The 15,116-nt window shown below is 40.2% G+C and overlaps 2 protein-coding genes across 3 annotated transcripts in view; both read right to left on the bottom strand.

Annotated features, from left to right (window-relative positions):
* ccdc15 (coiled-coil domain containing 15) overlaps positions 1-475 on the bottom strand; it is an 8,204-nt gene extending 7,729 nt beyond the window's left edge. The window contains exon 1 of one of the 2 annotated variants that reach the window (XM_076101238.1): positions 69-475. In XM_076101238.1, the coding sequence (XP_075957353.1) occupies positions 69-245 (177 nt within the window). In that variant the 5' untranslated portion in view covers positions 246-475. The remainder of the gene's footprint in view (positions 1-68) is intronic. The other variant, XM_076101239.1, reaches the window with a different exon arrangement.
* A 2,969-nt stretch (positions 476-3,444) lies between these two features.
* psmg1 (proteasome (prosome, macropain) assembly chaperone 1) lies at positions 3,445-8,276 on the bottom strand. Its single transcript, XM_076101240.1, has 7 exons — positions 8,058-8,276; positions 7,204-7,307; positions 6,509-6,654; positions 5,170-5,232; positions 4,752-4,950; positions 3,760-3,890; positions 3,445-3,616 (listed from the first exon to the last, which is right to left on the bottom strand). Exons 1-7 carry the CDS (start codon positions 8,174-8,176, stop codon positions 3,539-3,541), a joined length of 840 nt encoding a protein of 279 aa, XP_075957355.1. The 5' UTR covers positions 8,177-8,276; the 3' UTR covers positions 3,445-3,538.
* Positions 8,277-15,116: the final 6,840 nt, after the last annotated feature.

The following is a 15,116-nucleotide window of genomic DNA, read 5'->3' on the forward strand; positions in this document are numbered from 1 at the left end:
GTATTGCTATTTTTACTCAAGAAAATATCAAAATACTTCTTCCACCACTGGTTAACTGCCATGCTCACCGACGGGTGCTCCACCAAGTCGTGTCCGCCCTCCACCCAGGCTCCCACCGCCACCACCGCCGGGTTCCTCCCGGCCAGCACCCTGCTGGCCCCTGTCGGAGCTGGGTGCTCCTTACTCCGGCTCGCTGAGGCTTTGCACCTGCAGCTTGTAGCGGTTATAAACCGGCTGGCACTCATCGGTAACGTTAGCCTGATGCTAACTCACCACTCTGGATGTCTTCTTGGTTTCCAGTTGGCGGAACTGTTAGTTATACGTTGACGTGATGAGACAGCAGGTTTGTCGACAGTACAACGCACATAAAGACAAAATAAATCCACATAAAGTTCGTTTGTTGACAGTAACTAAGTGCCAACTGATTTGTTTGAGTTTCGCTCACTTCATCTTCTTTGAATTTCCGGTGTTTGAAAAAGAGCTCACTAGCTCATTACTGCCCCCATCCGGGGAAAAAGAAAACTACATATATATAATGTATGCCGCTGTAAAGCAGGGGTTCTTAACCTTTTTGACCTCGGGGCCCAACTTTTCAAGTACAAAGTGTCCCGGGGCCCATTCAAATATTAACACTATTAGTTTAACTAATTGATCTCACTCTTGGTTTGATTTGTATTCAATAACTATATTGTTACCTGTTCAACTCCACCCCTATTTTGGAGCAAAACCGCCTAAAATGACATACCCAAATTAAAATGGCTGTAGCTTCTGAACCACTGTGAGTATATGCATCAAAAGTGTCAGAAAACCTGTAGGTCATATAGAAACAGAGCAGTGGGCCTTTGGAGTCAGTAAAAATTGAAGATTTATGTAAAATAAAAAAGTATCTTTCAGTATAAATAACTGCCTGTGGCTGTATCTGTACAGGTAAATGACAGTATAGGGCTGTAACTACACTATCATTGAACAACTGCCTCAAATGTGAAGAAGATTGGACAAAGTATGACGATTCTACAGTGTTTCTTCCATGACGAGATCCAGGCGGAGCTCTAAAAGGATATTTGGAGACCCAAATGGACACATGGTAACCAAATGATATTCTGACACACTAAAGGTGTTTCTCCCTTTATATTTTGATATTATATTATTTTCCTTTTATTTTTAGCCTTTGCAAATTGCAAAAACTATATATATATGGTCGAAGACGTGGTATGTAAGTAGCAGACTTACTGTGCGTAATGGCTGCAACTGAGCGCACGATCGAGTATGAGGGTAGCTCAGTTACGCAAGGTTATACGTTGGTTGACGGCTTATAGAAGAGGAAGATAAGGTTTGTACTTTAAGTACTAGCGTTTTCTGAAGCTACTAGCTCCATGGTAACATCCGCTAGCACATTGTTGGGTCTGTAATGTGTCTTTTTCCGTCGAAATGCTGCAAGATCCGACTTGCAGTGGTTATGGCGACTTTGGACAGTGTGTGTTTGGGCTCCTTTTGTGAAAAATCCATAAGAAATGAAAGAAAATCGATGATTTCTTTGCAAAGATGAGGGTTTTGGGCATGCTGGGATACCAAACACGGCCATGTTTTGTGACGTAGTTTGCGCAAGCAAGCCGTAGGAACGGAACGGAAGGGGAGGGGATCGAGGACTCCGGCGTCCTCGCGGAGTTGAACAGGCAAAACCCTTGTCAAATAAATGAGATGATACAATGTGATGATCACAAAGACATTTATTTATCATGTGTATGTAAACCTGCATACACAACAAGAAGCCCAACAGGCTTTCCCACGAGCGTTGGATGTTTCGTCGCTAGGTGTCGCTTTATTTTTGAAGGCTTCAGTGCTTCGTTTGATAGCCCACATTCCACACACTGAAAGTTTTAAGAAAGTCAGGATTGTACTTGCGCACACATTTAGACTTTTGGGGGGGGGGGGGGGGGGGGGGGGTATGGCACCACTGTCGTCTTCATTTTTTCTAACACTACAGTGTAGTGGTTAAATCGTGTAATGTTTATGATTCATTAAATGATTTAACACTGCTGCCCTCTAGTGGTTAAATCGTGTAATGTTCATTACTCATTAAATGATTTAACACTGCTGCCCTCTAGTGGTTAAATCATGTAATGTTTATGATTCATTAAATGATTTAACACTGCTGCCCTCTAGTGGTTAAATGATGTAATGTTTATGATTCATTAAATGATTTAACACTGCTGCCCTCTAGTGGTTAAATGATGTAATGTTTATGATTCATTAAATGATTTAACACTGCTGCCCTCTAGTGGTTAAATCGTGATGATTATTAGTGTTACAAATTGTTTATGTGTCACAGACTGTTGTGTGCTGTTGTGTTTTTCTCTGCTAAAGAGCATTAGTTGTGGGTTGTTAATTGTTATAAAGTTATGACCATGACTAGGGTTCCCTCTCAATACATATATGACAACTAGCGCTGACCGCTGTGCATTAGCAGCAAAGAATACATTTAGCTGCCTGTTGAAAGCAGACAGCAGTTGTTTTGGCTATGCACCGGTATAATGGTGTGTGAAGAATTCATATCATACGGGAAATTAAAACCGGTATACTGCCCACCTCTAGTCTTGATTATAGTTTGGACAATTTTGTGCCAATATTTGACGGGCCGGTTTAAAAAGCCCAACGACCGTAGTTTGCCCATGCCTGGGCTAGCGGCCAGCTGAGTGTCTTCTTCTGCTTATTGTAGCTTGTTAAACAACTGACTGACGCATTACCGCCACCAGGTGGTGGGAAGCTATATTGTAACTGAGCGTCTCATGGAGAACAGTAATATCTCTGGTGTCTTCAATTGATAACCTATGCGGTCCCGCGGCCCTCGCGGCCCACAGGTGCAAAACTGAAAGTTTTTTGCGGCCCTCTAGGTGGCGTTCGCGGCCCCATCGCGGCCCCACGGTTAAGAATCACTGCTGTAAAGAATAAGTTCCACCGTAACCAACATTAAAGTGATTAATGTAACATTAATGCAGACATAACAATTCAATATAATACACATTATTTAAAAACAGGATATTCTGCATATGGAGCACTTAATAATTAAAGGCTGTGGAAACATTTAAATTAACCATCCTTTACTTTTGGTGGGACATAAACACGACGCAATGTGGATTTAAAGTCATTACAAATTAATTAAATTTCTGATGCCGTGCTGAACTGACCTTGTTCATCAAATCACCTGACACCTTGATAACCTGTACATCTGCGTAGTGAAAAGAGGGGAGAGGTAACCTGTAGCTCCCTTTCAGAATGCATTTGATTCATTTGCAGATTTGTCATAAATTATGTTATTATAAATCAGAACACAAAAGTGACCAAATCAAGATTATAATTCTCCTTTTTTGGAAACTAATGAGACTCCTTATTGACGGCAGGATAACAAAATCAATTAGGTAAATCATTAAACTACTGACATTTACACAGAGGCTTTCTTCACTTTATTTTAAAAATGACAGTATTTTACCACAGGAAAATAGAATTAAACTGCACTGCACAGAGTGCCACATGGCTATTTTCAGGTATAAAGATTGCTCTGGATGTTGGTGGTTCTGACAAACTTGCGGAGGATGTCTGTGCTCGGAGACGGGTTTAACTGAGAGACAGACAGAGAAAGAGAAGCGGGAGATCAAAATGTTAAAAATGAGGAGGACAGGGAAACACTGCAGAGGCGGTTTAGTCATCCTCGAACCTTTTAAACGCCCCTCCCCCTCAGATGTAAATGGAAAAGCAGCTCACCTGAACAGACTTGCCGAGCTTGGTTAGTGCGGGCTTGAAGGTCTCCATCGTGACGGAGTCAGGGCCGGTGACGTCACTGTAACACTGGTAAACAACGGTGGCGACGCGGTGGACCTCGCAGTGGTTCAGCACTGAAGAAACACCACAGAAGAAGAAGAATTAAACCATCAGAATACCTCAACACTTGAATATTTGTGTTCCAGGCTCAAGTTCTTTATCCTGACGATGTGTCTCTTTGTTTGGACTTTCAGGGTCTTTAAGTGCACCAGCACCAAAATGACCAAATCAGCATTAGAGACGATGAGAGCCGCACTAATGGCGCTACATTTCATTCTGTTGGCAGATGCTCGGTCCAAAGCAACGTACTGGTTTTGCTCCACATACACACATCAGGAGAAATTTGTGATTCAGTTTCTTGCTCAAGGACATTTGAGAAAAGTAAAGAATCAAACTCGACTGAAGCTGGATTTATAGTTCACACAAGGGATTAATGGGAGCTCCCCCTATATCATGGTCTAAACCCTTTCATTTACACCCAGGTAACAGCACTACTGTGACATTACAGTGCTTGGTTCATTAATTCATAGAGAGCCTTGATCACATGTGATCGATGTGCGTTACTGAAAAGAACACGACTACAGAGCTTCTTTAACTTGTTTCATATAATCTTATATAAGGATGAGTCACAGCTCTTAAGGTCTCTAATGGAGTCTGAGAGTAGTCAAGTTGGAAAGGAGGCAATCATGCTCAGAAATAACGAGCTCCAGTAATTTCACTATTTTTTTACATTGTATTTTTTCTGGTAACAACGTTTAACATTTAGAAAGTGGAAAGAAGGCAAGCAAAGTTGTGCAGATCAGAAGTGTCTATAGTTACGTGTGTTTGCAAATGTAAGCGAGGACAAGAGGAAAAACCTGACCTGTAGACCCAAAGTAATGCAAGTTTGAAACACAACAATTAGAGAAATTCTAAGTGTAAAATAATAGCAGTACCTGCAGCTGGAAGTCCAGTGATTATGTTGGGTTGCTCCAGGGACTGGCAGACAGGCTGACCACTGAAAGCAGCAGTGTGGAGAGAGCGCAGGAAGGGAGTGGAGCTACCGCACAGATAGTCTGATGTCTTGTACTCAGCCAAAGAGCTGTCTGACAGGACAGTCACATTCAGCTGTCTGTGCTGCAGGACGTCAAAAACCTGAGAGAGAGCGAGAGAAGAGATGAGAGAGAGAGAGACAGCTATTTATGGGCCCTTGGCACGAAAAAGGTTGAGAACCACTGGTGTGGATCATGAAAAATACCTGCATGTTTGACTTTGTTTGTCAGGCTGAAGAGGGACAGCTGCCCTAAACTTTCTCTGCATAACAACCTCATTTAATCACAGTGCCATCCGGCTGATTCAGCTGCATTAACTTACTTTTTCCGTCCACTGGAACAGCTGGTCTTCCGCAATGTAGCAAGTCGTCTGGCAAATCAAAACCTTCAGAGAAAGGAATGCAAGAGGCATGTGATGCAACATTGAAACAAACAAGTGTAACTTAAAAACAGAAAGGGCCGATTATACTGAAGGATGACAAAGCAAATGAAAACAAAACAACAGAGATCTTTTTCCGTAACTAAACTAAAACTTTGCTCGACTTAAAACGATAAAGCGATTTTCTAAATAATTGCTGATTAACTTTCTATAATTTCTATCTATTAATCAACTTGTCTCATCACTGCAGCTCTACACCAAACGTTCTCCAACGCCAACATTCTCCCTTTGTTTCCAGCTAAGTCTCCTCTCTGCTGTCCATTCTCAATATAAGCAAAATACCAGAAAGATACTGACAAAAACACCCTTTCCAACCTAAAGACGCACTTAAATCATCATTAAATATTAAGGTTGTAATAACCGGAGCTTTATTACTCAGCGATCTATAAATTGATGGGTGGTTGTTGCCATGCACAGCTGCTTTATGCTGTATGAAAGACTTCTCCTTCAGCTCATTAAATTCCTGCAGCCGGTGAGTGATAAATCTGATGCGTCGCACACGGCCGTTTATCTAGATTAAAATCACGTGCAAACACCACCAGGCTGAGAGAGAATGGAGGTCGACCAATAGTGGATTTTTAAAGGTCGATATATAATAACGATAGTTTGGAGCAGGACAAAGCAGATCACCGATTAATCGGCTGATATTTATCAACATGCCGCAAAGGTTTAGCCCACATTTTCTAACCTTATTATTGCAGTTATACAAACAGCTTCAACAGACTATCATTGTTTCTATTACTCGTTTTTATTTTTGTTGGATGCATCTGCATTTCCAAAGCCCAACACTAACTTTTAAAATCAGCTTTTGGTTGCCTAAATTTAAAATATATTTGCCCTTTTTAGTTACCTCATATTTTGAGTAAGCTTAGTCAGCTTAATAAAAAAAACGATACATCAGGAAATAAAAAGCTCTATTACAATAATCAAACAAAATAGTTGGTCGTTTGGGTTTTATGTGATAGTTTATAGAATTTGAATCTTAGTGCTATTAGCTAACATGTCCACCCTCAGGTCCTGGTAAACTAAATACCAGAAGTGATGCTGTTTTTGGGAACAGCCATCATAATGTGCTCTTGATAGGTAAGAACATAAACAAATATTGAATAGAAGTTCAGCAGCAAACTCATTAAATTGAAAGATTATCATTGAGTTACAATGCTCGGGTGCTTTCTGTGCGATGGATCAAATGGCAAACTGCTTTGCTCAGTGTGTCACTCACAGACGGGTTGTTCTTGTGTCTGTAGAAAACACACGCCGACTCCTCGCTTGTTATCCCGGCTCCGGGCCGGCTCCGCTCGTTCCACACTGATGCGTGACCCACGGCATCCCAGCTTTCAGAGGTGAGAACATACACCGACAGAAACCCTGTGAAGACAAATGCTCCCACTATTCAACCACAGCTCACATGTGACAGCAAGTTCTTTCTTTTATATATATACATCATTTAAGTCATCTTTTTTGGCATGGGGGATGTCATACAGGGAGGGTGGGGGGGCTATATTAACTGGTACTAAATTAATTAACTTTTACATCCTGTTGGTTTACTGACAAACTGAACAGACTGAGGCCATCATCAGCATAATAATCATAAGCACCAACAGTGCATAACACATGTTGAAGCAGTTAAGTAGCTTTTATTCATATTAATAGCGTCTGTAGGTTAAACAATTTGTAGAGATTATAATGTTTAACAAATTGTGTTTATTACCAATCAAAGTATTTGCTCGTTACTGAGCGTATTGTCTTAAAAGAAGAAGATGTAAACACATCCCTTGAAACCCGTGTCACTGGACTACTGTACGTTTCAATTTCCTGTCGGGGAACATTAAAGTTTCATTTGATGGGTAATAATATCTGGTGTTCTGTTAGACTCATAACAGGTAATGTAGCATACAGCTGCCGGCAGCCACTCACTGGCAGCGTTGTGTCCCACAGCGAGGAGGAAGTCGGAACACGGCAACTTGTTTCCGGACTTCAGCGACTCAGAGACCTCGGGGCTCCAGTGCAGATGAACCTCCCTGGTGAATAAGGGATGTGGGTTAGAGAGGGAGGAACAGTTGTGGGAAAATACTTTACAACTAAATACTTTGAAGATTTTTTTTCTTCATCTAGGATGCAGGTACCTGCAGATAACCAATGTACCTTCTTTGAATCAAGTACTTTGTGTGTCAGAGAGTTGTTGTTTCAACTGTGTGATAATTTAGGAGGCGGTCCTTTGTGGTGCCGTTGAACTGCATTAAACAGAGAGGTGATATAATTTGTTCCATCTTATTGTTTATAATCTAATATAACTCAAGTATTTTTATATATCTGTTTATACATTTACTGTATGTGTACATATTGTTGTGCAATCCTGATTTGCATAATAACATAATTTAGTCCTTGAATCATAATACATAGTTTTTAAAGATATTTGACTTGCTCTGTTTGGGTCAGAAGATGTCCCCAGCATTTGTATATGAGCCAAACACTTCATCCCTACATTAGCTAGTGTAATTAAATGTTTAGTAACGTTGATATTAAAAATATGGAGTGGGTGTTACTGAAATGTCATGTGTCATGTTAGCTAGCTTGAGCTTCTGTATGATGCTAACTTAGTTAGTTACTTTGCAATTGCGTGTATGAGAGCCACATATAATTTTACGTCCAAACAGAAGTTTCCGTAATTCACTTCACATGATAAAACCTGTCAACCGTTATTTAGCTAATCTAATATTTCCATGCTTTCCTGACTGCATGCTAGCAGGTTAATGCTATCTAACTGTTACCTCTTTTCCTCCAGTTCTCTGCGGATTTCTTCATCTTCTTCGTTTTCGTCGAGCTCCTCCTCATCTTCCTCCACGGCCCGAGAATACACCGACAGAACTTCACCGAAAAACGTCGCCATGTTCACTTTGTTTAGCAGAGGGAAAGCGAAAGTTTAGCTAGCTAGTGGTTCGGGATCTGCAGCCATGACGTACATCCGCTACTTCCGCCGGCAGCAACACCCCTTCAAAATAGAAGCTTCCCACACTATGTCCTTCAGAATAAAAACAGCATTTAGACAAACTAAAATTAAAATATAAGATAAGACTATATTTAGCGTGAGCATCACATGTAACAAAAGCAGAGACAGGCAAAAGGAACTACCTAATTATATAAATAAGTAGAAAATGAAATAGTACACAATAAAGAAATGACATACAAATCTGTTTATAAGTTACAAAAACACTCAACGATATAAATAAATTGTGGAAATATTAAATATTTGTGCAATATATGTGCAAAATAAGTCCAATAATGCAACTGGAAATCCTAATAATCGAAATAAAATATACTTACATGTGAGATGCACCTTGTAAGTATCCTCCAGTAATTACAATAAATAACCAACAATGGAATTTGTAAACAGTAAGACATTAATGCAATGGTACAGACTGCAAAGGGTAATGTAATGATTAATGTAAAAGGTTGTTTTATACATGAGGTTGGTGGATATGATTCTATATATAGTGCATACATCGTTCTTAGATTCATATTTGATAGATATCTACATGTTAAAAATGTAAACTATAAAATATATAATTTACTGGTACAGTGGCTGTTTATTGCATAGGGACGGTTCCTGACACTTTTGATGTAGCCTACATATGGACTTGTAAGTATTAATTAAAGATAGACATAGCATTTTACTTTGTTACAAATTCCAACAACTACGATTTGACTAAAGATTTCAAATGCACAGAAATACCTTCAGTTGAGCAGCTTAAACAAACACACTCTCCGTGCACACAAAGACATTCAACCCCAGTCTCTCGCCACAGTCCCTGCGGGAAGCTCAAAGCCCCGGGCTGCATGCATGAGTAGCTACTGCCTGTCAAACGTATTTCAGCCTGAGCTGCTCACTTAAATCGATTTATCATTTAAGGCCTGTGTCTCTCTGGTGGATTCACATGGTGTGTGGTTATAAAGTGCATAGGGGCTTGAATATGACACACTATTAGCATAGGAATGCCTGATGTGCTATTTTTGGCCTTTGTGTCAATTAGGTAAACTTGGCATACCACATGACTCCATCATGCAGCTTCTTGATGGTAATACATAATTAACATGAGTGGAAGAAAGCTGGAAAACATACTTCTTAAAGGATGCTGGCAGATCATTCATTTGTAGATCTACTGGATAGAAACAAAAGCCAACTCATGTTAGGGAAAATTGGCCTCAAGTTGACTGCAGAATATCCATCCTTTCCATTGTGTTGTATAATTTATTTCACTATGCCCTGGGAGATGAGGGACAAACTGAAATGTGATGACATCAGCACGGCCATGAAAATACTTCATTGTCACCAGAAACAAAAATGGCCGGTGTTGGAAAGACAAATTGGATCGCAGGGCAAAGCCTGGAGTGAAATAGAGAGTCAGCTCTATTACCAGTACAATACAATGGTGTAAGAGGCCATAACGTTTCCTGTCACGACATGAGCAACATGCTAGGAGGAAGCTTCAGGCTGCTGTTAATATAATTGATAGTGGAGGGTGAGATAGAGCAAGAGTGGGAGATATGTTCTGTAGCTTAACAAACACTAAAGCCTCCAGGCTCAAGACAACAAGAGAGGAACGTCAACAGCAGAACAAACAGGAAATGTCACAACATCATTGACTATTAAAACATGGAAGAGGACAGTCAGAGGACAAAACCATCCAGAATGAGTGTGTCTTTAACGTGCCACAGTAACAGCAGCAGATCCTGAGGATGGTGATAGTTGCTGGCTCCATCTAGCAGTCTGTCCTACACTTGGGTCAAGAGCACCAGATCCCTCCTACTGGCCAGACTGCCATGCTGGTCTGGTTGGCAGGGACATGCACAGACAATAAAATGGGAAGTGGCTCAATTACCCCCCTCCCCTGCACAAATGAAGTAATTCAAGGGCACGTATCCAGAATCCGAATAAGGTTTATTTCCAAGTAAGTTTTCACATACAGGGAAATTGCCCTGGTGTTTTGCTTCATAATAGTCAACATGTAAAATAAAGTTGTATTTATATATCAAAATATCTCCCTTTTCTACAGATAATAGCAGATTTCATGGAGAGAAAAAAAAAAAGTTCACACAAATGAATAATTCAAGAGTTTAAATTTTTAAATTGCATGCAGAAATTACTGATTGTTGTTTGGGTGATTGTCTGCAATCTATCCCTCCAGGTCCTTGAGGTAGGCAGGAAAGATTGTGTATATCCCTCCCCCTCAGACATAGACTATTGAGTCACTCACCACGGACAACCAAAACCTCTCACCACAAACACAGCACTTGAGTGCACATATTCTCCGTACAATATTCTGTGATTTTTTGCAGATTCCTGCACAAAACTGCACAGCTTTCATTTTAAAAACAGAGATATTTTTCCTTTTATATGTATGTTCTTGACTATTTGCGTTACTTGTATCTTTAATTATCTCTTACTATGCCAACAGATAGCAGAAAATGCTTTTCTTATCCCCAGTACACAGATGCAAGAAAAATGGGGTCATTAAGAGAAATGCTGCATGAAACATTTGAGCGTTCGTCATTCCACCATTTATTTCCATATTAGTTGTCACAAAGGGATGGAGTCTTTCACCCACACTCATATACCCATGCATCCACCTACTCGCCCTCACACTCACTCGTAGGGGTAAATTAAAGTGTTCACTCCAGCTGAGCTGCGTGTCTGTGGATTGTGGGAGGAAAGTGAAAGCGCCGGGAGGATTTCCCACGCAGACACAGAGAGAGAACATGCAAACCACACACACGGAGAGGATCAGTTGCTTAGGAACAGAATTGTTCATCAACTGAGGGTGTGATCACTTCTGAGCAAAGTGTGGGTTTAATCATGTGAACTTGTGTGTAAATGCGAGCAGGGCTCTGATGATGCTCATAGTGCCTGGAGGTGGGTGGAAAAGGTGAGCTGCTGCTGCTGCTGATGTACCATCCACAGGAGGAAGAAAAGATCGATATAACGATGTCAGTGAACAAACTGTGAAGAACAGGATGTTTATAGAAGTTAGATATTTATAGATATATGAAATCTAATGTTTTTCAGAATGAAACCATGGAAATTAACCCTTTAATGGTGCAAAGTCTTCTGATTATAAATATTAAATTGTTTGAGATGTTTTCAATGAAAATGCGATTGCTAATCAGATCAATCCAGGGGGATTTTGATAATAATATTTTATTGGCAATAATGATTCAACAAGGAGAAACTTTAGCTCAATAACAATAACATTAAAATGCATCTTATGTGTTAAAGCCTCAGTAATAACATTTTAACAATATGCTCGATACAGTGGTAGAATGTAACTATATCTACTCAGGCGGCTACTTAAGTACAATTGCGAGGTACTTGTAGGCTACTTTACTTTTCCATTTATTCCATAGTATTTCCATTTTCTGATACTCTATATTTATAGAGAATATAGGGAAATGTTGTGCTTTCATACTCCACTAAATTCATTCAAAATGTTCGTTGCTTTGCAAACATAAAATTAACTAATAAATGATTGTATTATTACCAGTTAAACTACCCGGTAGTGCGTTGTGGAGCTATACGAGACCTGTGTGAAGAGTGTTGTGGTAAAGGTGTCGAGAAATGTGTGTGTGACCAATTAGATGTAGAGACCTCCGGCGTAAAGAAGAGTTCAATCAACACCTCTCAGAGACAGTGACAACAAGAATTTATGTTGAAGAGTTATTAGTGGCTGTTTCATTTCTCCTGTCCATACTGGCTGTGACAAGACTCCTTGTTAGAACGACTCCAATGTTTTCCAGCTAGACATGTTTCAAATAGAGTTAAAATATGTATTCAACAGGCGGGTGTCCTGGTCACGTTGTGGCTAATGCAACGGCCACGGTTCAATTCATGTCATTTCCCTTCCTCTCCTTTTCTCTACCCCTGCTGTCACCATCGAATAGAACCATTTAGAAGAGGAACAAAGCAGGGGGGATGTCTGTCTTCATTTAGAAGGCACAAATGTAAAATCCTCAAATTTTAAATCCACACACTGTCACACGCTAGTGCTCGGTGACAGGGTCATCATTAAGAAAACAAAGAAAAATCAGTTTGTGGAGAGACATTTCCTCTCCCAGTGCCTCATTCATTCTTTCCTGAAGTCATTTCTGTTCGGCACAAAAGGAAAGTTGGCCTGTGTGTGTGTGTGTGTGTGTGTGTGTGTGTGTGTGTGTGTGTATGAGTGCATACATGATAAAACTGGATTTTGTGCAGTTCATTAGAAATTCTGCTGACAAGAGACTTGTAGGGAAAGCAATGGTGTGTGCGTGGAGGGAATATCAAGAGGATTGCTGCTGCCTGGAGATGGCCTGCAGCTTTAAAGATATCAGTTCCCTCATATGAAGATGCACAATGACACACACACACAGACACACACACACACACACACACACACACACACACACTGAACGGACAGCAGCGTGTACATCAATATATGCTTAGCATTCAGACCCATAAAGCTTTCTCATTACAGTTAATAATCCTGATTAACACAAGCTGCAGTCAGAGTGGCCTGGCACTGGAAGAGAATAGAGTGGCTCAATAATAGGCAGATACATAATGCGTCATTAGGAAAGAGAAGAATGTGGTAACAGTTGTAGTTTATAGCGAAACTGACAGTGGTGGAAAGTAACTAAGGACATTTACTCAAGGATTTTATACTTCTAATCAACAATTCAGAGGGAAATTGTGTACTTTTTACTCCACTATTTATCTGATAACTTTAGTTACTAGCGCAGTGAGATTCATAATACAGAATATATTCAACAAATACAAATTATGATGTATTATTATAGGTTAAAGATAAAATAAGACTTCCCTGGGGGAAATTAACAAGATACCAGCAGTATATAAAGTAGTCCACCTTTATCAGCTGCATTATTAAAATGATGGACACATTAATCGATCAGTTATTATAATCCAATAATATCATATTATTCTGAAATTGGGCCATTCTACATAATGAGTACTTTTCCTTTTGGCACTATAATTTAATGTTAGTAATACTTTTGTACTTCTCCTTAAGTACATTTTTGAATGCAGGACTTTTACTTGTAACTGATATTTGTACATCATGGTATTGCTACTTTTACTTAAGTAAAAGATCTTCACTACTGTAAAATATAAATCTTTATAGAGATCCATAAAAATCCTTTACAGCTGCTATAATAAAAACATTTATATTCGATGAAATGACTAGTGTAACAAACCCACAGAGAATTATTCCCTGCAGCTCTACGGAGTGTTTCAACATCTTTCAGCTCAACTTCACTGTTGTGGTTCACTTTCTCATCAACCTTGTTTCCAGCCTCAGCAGGCAGCGAAAAAAGCACAGAAAAAACCAACTACTGTTCGGTGATGGGCACGTACACAGTGTGCAGAGGTGTGAAATTGGACAGGGTTTAAACTTCTCTCTCAAGCCCTTTTTTCATTCCTCACACAACTACTCTGTCACGTTTTGTGTGCACAACTAGAGGGCAACACCACAAGGGCCTTCAAGGACAGTCTGTCTGAATGTGTGCACCATTATCTCCATTCGTACGACTAATCATGGACTACAAAGATACACGGCTGTAAAACACTTTGTGCGACCTAATCTGTTTGAAGAGGCCTTGGCTCTTTCTACACTGCTACTCCAGGGTTTCCTGCCACAGCCGCAAAGACGGTCAGGTGGTCTAATGTGGATCAGTTTGACCTGGGAAACTGCAGCAGACCTGTATGAATATTAAAATAAGTGAAATAATCACTCTCCATTTAACAGCCCTAAAACATATGCCAGGTTTTAAACTGTGCATGAATAGTTGTATAAATCTTTCAGTATGCACTCATCTTCAGTGAGTTCATCATCCAGGGACCCTCTCTTTCTCCGAGGCCATTCATTTTTCATGGAGCCCTGCTGCTGATGGAGCATGTCCACAAGTAGGACAGGGAAATTACTGTGAGAATCCTAAACGCTTCGTGGTTCCAATATATTTAAAAAAAACCACAGACTTTTATCTAATTAAATGTTCCTCTTTGCTTTTATCTGTTATTAATACACAGTATTTCACTATTTTGTTAAAGGGCCAGTGTGTAGCATTTCAGGGGATCTATAAACAGCAATTGAATATAACATTTATAACTATGTTTTCATTTCTCTATAATCACCTGAAATTAAGAATTAAGAAATTAAAAAAGCTTAGAACGGGTATCTAGATAGAGAGCGGGTTCTCTTCACAGAATCCGCCGTGTTGCACCGGCATGTTTCTACGGTAGCCCAGAATGGACAAACCAAACACTGGCTTCCACAGTCTTTCCCGCACCTTAACCATGCTGTAGTTGCCATGCACAGGTATTGTAGAAGGTTAGAATTAAAAAGGCCTTCTTAAACGTAATACAGGGTTTTGCAGAATTGTTCGATATCGACGTTCCTGTCTGGCGATAGAGTTGATTATTTGGTGGTGGTCAGTGTCTTCTTCTGCGTGCTGTGGCAGCAGCTGACACCAACAGAATCGACAAACATCAACATCAGGAAGGCTGGCTCTGACCTGCGGGTGGGAGATGCAGCTTGCAGAGCATCACTGACAATACCTCGCACTTCCTCATGCCTTTCTGGATGAACCACTGAATGCCACGCCTTCCTCACAGTGGCCCCCAGACTGAAATATCTCATACATTGTTTGATTGATTGAAATTTGCTCCAGGCCTTCAATGTCCCCAGAGGATGAATCCCAATGAGTTTGGCGAAACCTTATTGGATGTTCTATGCAAGGGGCTGCGTTTGTGGGATTGTGTTGTTTCAGGTACAATAAGTTAGTTC

The sequence above is a fragment of the Anarhichas minor genome, unplaced genomic scaffold (genome assembly GCF_050575085.1).
Source record: "Anarhichas minor isolate MPS153535 unplaced genomic scaffold, ASM5057508v1 ptg000027l, whole genome shotgun sequence".
NCBI lineage: Eukaryota > Metazoa > Chordata > Actinopteri > Perciformes > Anarhichadidae > Anarhichas > Anarhichas minor.

Excerpts from the sequence above, each read along its gene's own strand:
- psmg1 (XM_076101240.1), bottom strand. The coding sequence starts at position 8,176 with ATGGCGACGTTTTTCGGTGAAGTTCTGTCGGTGTATTCTCGGGCCGTG. Across the intron at positions 7,308-8,057 it reads AGAGAACTGGAGGAAAAGAG|GGAGGTTCATCTGCACTGGA; the intron begins GTAACAGTTAGA and ends CTTATTCACCAG. Across the intron at positions 3,617-3,759 it reads AGCTCGGCAAGTCTGTTCAG|TTAAACCCGTCTCCGAGCAC; the intron begins GTGAGCTGCTTT and ends TCTGTCTCTCAG.